This window comes from Haematobia irritans, chromosome 5 (assembly GCF_050003625.1).
Source record: "Haematobia irritans isolate KBUSLIRL chromosome 5, ASM5000362v1, whole genome shotgun sequence".
In the NCBI taxonomy this organism is placed as follows: Eukaryota; Metazoa; Arthropoda; class Insecta; order Diptera; family Muscidae; genus Haematobia; species Haematobia irritans.
Genome location: NC_134401.1, coordinates 4,484,347 through 4,491,930, shown reverse-complemented (window position 1 = coordinate 4,491,930; position 7,584 = coordinate 4,484,347). Strand labels below are relative to the sequence as shown.

The window sequence follows — 7,584 nt, the reverse complement described above, 5'->3', positions numbered from 1 at the left end:
AGATGGAGAAAAATATTTTAAAAAATCTTCCAAAACATCGAGAATTCTACCAATCTACCAAACAGTAAAAATCTACCAATTTTGGTAGAATTCTACCAACTGTGGCAACCGTGGTTGCATATCCGAAACAGTTTATCACATTATCACATTATTCGCTAGTTATAAAACCAATATTAATAAAAAAAATTGTTGGGTAGTATATAATGGTAATTTAAAAAATTTATATATATAGATCTCTTATAAAAGTTTCATCATAGTTATTTACAGCGAAGCTGTATACTCGTATATGTGTCTCGTAAATATCTCTAAAAATGGATTACCCCAAATTAATTGGCTTGATGTGCATCATTATTTTTGAAGTGAATTTTTCTCAAGGAATACGCTATAAATTATTTTTCGATAATCCCGATCTTTTTGAAAGTTGTCCTGACGAACCTGACACAAATGGCATTCACGATTTATTCGATATAACCGAGTGTAAAATTCACTTCAATGATGGCAGTATTAGAGTTAGTGGTAATGTAACATGCATATGGCAGGATGTACAACCCACCGATCGCATTGAGGTAAGTTCACTAGAGGTTAAACTAACCGAACGAGTTCATTATATTGGAGTAAACTAAAACTTTACAAAAACTACATAAATGGTGTCTCTCCAGTTGCGTTTCGAAGTATTTAAGTTTCAACGTGGCAAATGGCAATTAACACCTATATCTGGAGTGGTCACCGATTTTTGCAAATCTCAATTCAAAGATGATACCCTGTGGTATACATTTTGGGCTCAGCACGTACCGGTAGATGAAAGGCTTTGTCTAAATAATATTGGGGTAGATTGAGAATGTAAATCGATCGCAAGTCACTACTTTCCTCTTTTACAGGAAGTCTATCATCATGGCACCTTTGATTCAGATACCACAATGGATATTCCTGCTTCCATTCAAGGTCGCCACAAAGTTACTGTTACCTTTACGGCATACGATCAATTGAATGCTAAACGTCCTAATAGAATTTGCTTTGAGGTAATTGGAGATTTTGAAAAACTATAATTTTCTTTCTATTGAAAATGTATTCAACTAGCAAAGTTTTTGCAAATTTCATATTTGTATTCATTATGGAAATAAAAAAAAATAAGGATAGAATAACTTTCAGTCCTTCATTTATTTGAATTTTGATTATAGTCTCTGTGAGGTGTGGCAAACCCTCCCGTATGGTGATTCATATGTAAGAGCTTTGGTAAATCTGAATCGATTAATTAGACAAATGGATACCATACACAAAGAAAAAATACTTTCCTCTGGAACTAATTTCTTATAAATTATTCTCTTTGAAAGCCATTAAACCCAAATTTATGTCAAACGATTCAACAATCGATTAAACAGTCCAGGGCCCTAAATAGACTAAAGAAGTGATTATTCGTCGATGATTATTTAAAATATGTAGTCTAGAACCATATTTCGTATTAAGATAAAGAATTGGAGCTACTAAATTACTCAACCATATACTTTCAATAACATTGAACGTTAGTGATCATCTACCACCAAAAAACTTATATCAGAATTCAGAATAAAGTGAGATTTAACCCTCTAATAGCCAATGCTTCCATACAACAGGAATAGTTTAGTGAAACCCGCCGAAAGAAAGAAAAACGAATTTTGCAGCATATAGGGAATTTACCGTGTATTCTATAAGAGCAAAACAACTAGAAATTATTATAAGCACAGATGCTCTATAATCTCTTTTATTTGTTTTATTTAGTTTTCGCTCCTCAAAAAAGAAAACTCTTCTTTCAGTGTAATCGCATCATTTTATATAATCCAACCGTGGTAATTAAATTAACCAACAACCAACAAAAAAAGCGAATACACTTAATATAACCTAAATGATTATTGTCAATGTTATCTCTGATTAACCATGTAATAATATTTAATTCACCATTAAATATCATTAACAATAGCCTATATTTCAAGCTGGGGGAGTACACATCAAATCGATGTTTTGAGTACTCAACAAGTATATACGGCCTTATGTACCCTCCACCATGGATTGCGTAGAAACTTCTACTAAAGTCTGTCATCCACAATCGAATTACTTGGGTTGCGGTAACACTTGCCAATGGCATGGTATCTCAAAACTTCCTAACAACGTCTTCTAAATTGCAAGTTAGTCCATACGTGGTATATATTAGACAAAAAAGGTATATAGAGGCAAGTCTGCAAATAATTACCAACCGATATGGACTTTTGCGCGGTAATTACAAAGCCAGAATCGAAATATGGGAATCGCTTTATATGGGGGCTTTGTACAATTATGAACCGATATGGACCAAATTTTGTGTGATTGGGGATCGGTTTATCTGAGGGCTATATATAACTATATATAACTATAGACCGATATGTACCTAGTTTGGCATTATGGACCGATATGGACCAATTCCTGTATGGATGTTAGAGACCATATACTAACACCACGTACCAAATTTTAACTGAATCGGATAAATTTTGCTCTTTCAAGAGGCACCGGAGGTCAAATCTGGGGATCGGTTTATATGGGGGCTATATATAATTATGGACCGATGTAGACAAATTTTTGGATGGTTGTTTGAGACCATATACTAACACCACGTAACAAATTTCAACTGAATCGGATGAATTTTGCTCTTCCAAGAGGCTCCGGAGGTCAAATCTGGGGATCGGTTTATATGGGGGCTATATATAACCCTCTAATGCATAATCCCGCCTTTAGGCGGGCTTCGTAAAATCAGGAAGCTTTTAGTAAAACGCACCTTAAGACAACAAAAATGGATAAAATAAAAAGAAAACTTAGTAAAATCTGTTCAAGAGGCTTTGCAGCATATACTGAATTTTACCACATAAATTATTCTTGTTTCGTTTTCTTACTTTTGTGTCGTTAACATTGAATATTTAATCAGCTGGCAAAATAATTCATGCATTAGAGGGATAATTATGTACCGATGTAGACCAATTTTTGCACGGTTGTTAGAGACCATATACTAACATCATGTACCAAATTTCAACCGAATCGGATGAATTTTGCGCCTCCAAGAGGCTCCGGAGGTAAAATCTGGGAATCCGTTTATATGGGGGCTATATATAATTATGGACCGATATGGACCAATTTTTGCATGGTTGTTAGAGACCATATACTAACACCATGTACCAAATTTCAGCCGGATCGAATGAAATTTGCTTCTCTAATAGGCTCCGCAAGCCAAATCTGGGGGTCCGTTTATATGGGAGCTATACGTAAAAGTGGACCGATATGGCCCCTTTGCAATAACATCCGATCTACATGAATAACAACTACTTGTGCCAAGTTTCAAGTCGATAGCTTGTTTCGTTCGGAAGTTAGCGTGATTTCAACAGACGGACGGACGTACGGACATGCTTAGATCGACTCAGAATTTCACCACGACCCAGAATATACTACATATATACTTTATGGGGTCTTAGAGCAATATTTCGATGTGTTACAAACGGAATGACAAAGTTAATATACTACCCATCCTATGGTGGAAGGTATAAAAATGCAGTCTTGGAGTTGGTTCATCTTGAAACACCCTTACAGTCGACTGCTGTTTACTTTCGGGCCCGATTCATCATCTGTCACAATGTGATGGGCATGTTTTATATTTTTGTAGCAGTTTTTTTCGACCAATCGAAAGAGCTTATTTTTGAGCAATTTGACAAATTATTGTGGGATTTAACGCGAACTCGAATTTTTTGACGGTCAAATATTCATCCTTCATGAATTTCGTCATGGAGTGAACTATGACCTTGGTAGAATTCACCATACCATCGATAAATACTGATCCCTCAGAGCAGAGATTCATCGCCAGAACTTGAATTAAGTTCATCGATGCATTGTTGTTGAGTTAATCTACGTCTGTCAGCTGGCAGATTGCATCACTAGGAGTGCCCAATACCGTCAAATAAAGGGCATCCCTTGTATTTATATTATCAAACCGTTCTCATTTAGGGATCTATAGAACAAACCAATAATCGATTTTTCGATTATTGACTTTTAATCAAAGATCGATTTTTCATTATTTTTACCAATCAAAATTCGAAAATTCGATTTTTCATAATCGAATTGCATAGAAATTATAATTCTACAAAATATTCGATTTTATGAAAGTTCTTCTGAAGGCACAACTTTAAAAGAACTTCCAAAAATGCTCTCCCAAAGATGTTCTTTATTTAAACTGCACAGGAAGTTCATTTGTGTCAATTTCTTTATAACTCGCTTTTTTCATATTCTTATTGAGAAATTTATTATTTTTTGTGTTTCAAATAGATTAAGAATTAATAAAATGTTACAAAATATTTAAATTTATCCGAAAAAAATGCTAAATCCTTTGTAGAAAAATTTCCAATTTTTGAAAATATTTGATCACAAAAGTTCCAGATAATCGTTATAGTGCATTAAAAATCATAAAAAATTTTAAAAATTATTTATTTGTCAAAATTTCACAAAATTTCTTAATTCACATTCAAAACACTGAATTCGCCTCACACCTTAAGAAGTGATGCAAATTCAGTGCAGCGGCTGTTGAAATGGTCCGTTCTATGAAAAGCCCATGTTAAATTCGTTTCTGCGTCAATTTGGCACCACTTCCGGATCCTAAAAGAACAATTTCACTACTTTTTTGGCGACACTTTTTTTTTGCTGGTCTATTTGTCCTTTTTTGAATGTTATCAACAATAGTTGGTAAGAAATAACACAAATTAGCGTTCCAGTCAAACATGTTAATTTTATTTTAATTTGTTTAATATATTTTTAAAATATTCAATATAAAATTTTCAACATGTACGAATCAGAAATAGGAAATTGTATTCAGTAAAATCGTTTTTTTTTTTTGCTAACTACACACATCTATCCAAAATAATTGATTAATATAAACTTTTAATAATCCTTTTATCCTCCATTAATTTCCTAAGAAGAGGAGCTTACAAAGCATGTATTTCCACATCATTAACTAAATTTTCATTTCCGTTAGATTTCCTTTCATTTGTAAACTTTCAAAGGCCCCCTCTCTCACACACACTCACTCTTGCTCTCCCATTCTCTTTTGGAAACTCTAACAAATCACATTTCACATTGTCATAATAATGACAAACAGATTATAATAAACTTATGGCAAACTTTATTTTTGTTCGAGAGAGGGAGAGAGAAAAAACAATGTGCATGTATGTGTAACACATTAATTTATGTTACATTCATGAGCCAGAACATTAGACACCAGCCAGCCAGTTAGTCAGGAGGCATGTAGACAACTCAACCAAACAAACAAGCAGTATCCAGCCACCATGACGTATGAGTGATGTGATTACAAATTAATAACACGTATACGCAACGTGGCAAAAAACTTTTACGAAAGCAAGAAAGTTTCCCTAAAACCAAAGGCAAAAGTTTACAAAATAAAGAACAAAAAGAAACGCCCAACACCGGAACATATAAAATATGGTGAATATGTGGAGAACAAATTATTCGGCAGTTTCCTCAAAGAGGTTGGAAGGAGGGTTGTTACATTGTCTTAACATTTCATCATTGTCAAAGTTATAAAATTATTAAAGAAGCAATGCTTTTCAACGAATTGTTAAGAATCAGGAAACTCAAAAGTCAGCAAAATATAAACTTTGTAATTTTATGGTTGACATCTCCCCTGAGGGATAACAAAAGGGACATGTTAAAGAACGTTGACAATAGCACAAATTCTTTGTACATTCATTCACAAGGACTAAAATGGTAAATGGAAAGTGTTGAAAAATCAATGAAAATTAATTGTGACACATTGTCTTGCCAAGAGCAATGAATGTAATAGAAGCAAGGAAACATATGCACAAAAGGGTAACAAATCTCCAAAGAATATTGTTGAGAGTTTGTTATCATAAGAAACATTTTTATTATTTTGCAATAAAAAATATTGGTATTTCTCCAACATAAATTTTTACTATTTTCTTAAGACTATTAAATGTTAGTTCATACAAGGCTTCTTTAAAGGTTTCTTTAATCTACATTTATTTATTCTATTTAACATAATTTATCTTGGAGGCATTTAAACTAAATGGAAGTTTTGTGCCAAAACAAATACTCTAGCAAATAAAAGTTTCTGGAAAAATAACATCGACTTCTGAGATCCCTATAGTAAGGGGGAAAAGACAGATATATAGAAGGCAAACAGAATCTTTGATAATTTTATTTATCATATTTATTTATATTATATTTCATGTTAGCCTGATAATGAAACAGGCAATTGTTTTAAGGAGTTAGCATAAAGGGCCCAAAATTGAGTTATCTCTCCCAGCCAGATCTATACTAAAGGCTGTGGAAAGGTTCATTCGCCCGAACCGAAACATGTACAGTCCAGGCGTGTATAGATTTGTATCTGGCGTTTTCTTTTCAATGGCTCTATTAACCATGTTCCTTAATCTATATCTGTCCATAAAGCTCGAAAAATAATTGTATAATTAGATATATTTATTTATATCTAATACTAAATACATTTATATTAAATACAAAATTAGTGTAAACAAGTTATACAGTAGTAGGTTCGGCCGGCTCCGGGAGCCACCTTGGTGCAATGGTTAGCATGCCCGCCTTGCATACACAAGGTCGTGGGTTCGATTCCTGCTTCGACCGAACACCAAAAAGTTTTTCAACGGTGGATTATCCCACCTCAGTAATGCTGGTGACATTTCTGAGGGTTTCAAATCTTCTCTAAGTGGTTTCATTGCAATGTGGAACGCCGTTCGGACTCGGCTATAAAAAGAACGTCCCTTGTCATTGTGCTTAACTTGGAATGGGGCAGCACTCAGTGATAAGAGAGAAGTTCACCAATGTGGTATCACAATGGACTGAATAGTCTAAGTGAGCCTGATACATCGGGCTGCCACCTAACCTAACCTAACCTAAGTTCGGACGGGCCGAATCTTAAATACCCACCACCATGAATCAAATATAAGAGTTTCCTTTGAAACTTTCATGTAGGTTTGGTGACAGATATTTTCCCAACAGATCAGTTCGCTTCGCGAAGATAAATGTAAAGATTTTACCTATGAAGACTAGATCAGATTCTGGATTTATAAGAACCATTTTTTATTTGAGGTTTAGAGGAATCATAAACATCTCTTGTAAGTGTGCAAGAAAATTATGAAATAACGCCTTGATATGAAATCTAAAAACTGTAGATTTTTACCCCAATTATTTAAGTGATTACGAGAAGTAAACTCTGGAAATTTTACATTCAGCTTCAAGCATCTTTCATAATCAGTGCACCTTCTGTACCCTCAATATCTGAAATTGGTCTATATGGAGGCTTTACCGAAGGGACCGATAAAAAATAAATCATATACACTTTTTTCTGGGTCTAAAATGCCAGTATATTTTCAATTTGTGGCAAATCGGATAAAAACTACAATTTCTTGAAAACCAAGGTGTTAAATTAATTCAAAAACTCTATCGATATACAATATTTTCGGCACTCGTCTTTATGGTCCTAGAATATCTCTAGATTTCCAATTTCAGGCAAATTGGATAAAACCACGAATTCTAGACGCCCAAGAA

At 33.9% G+C, this 7,584-nt stretch overlaps 1 protein-coding gene across 1 annotated transcript; it reads left to right on the top strand.

Moving 5' to 3' along the window:
- The first annotated feature begins 277 nt into the window (after positions 1–277).
- LOC142237873 (uncharacterized) lies at positions 278–1,118 on the top strand. The gene is made up of 3 exons (XM_075309330.1): positions 278–566; positions 660–827; positions 879–1,118. The coding sequence occupies exons 1-3, from the start codon at positions 312–314 to the stop codon at positions 1,044–1,046; spliced, it is 591 nt and encodes a 196-aa protein (XP_075165445.1). The 5' UTR covers positions 278–311; the 3' UTR covers positions 1,047–1,118.
- The last annotated feature ends 6,466 nt before the right edge of the window (positions 1,119–7,584 follow it).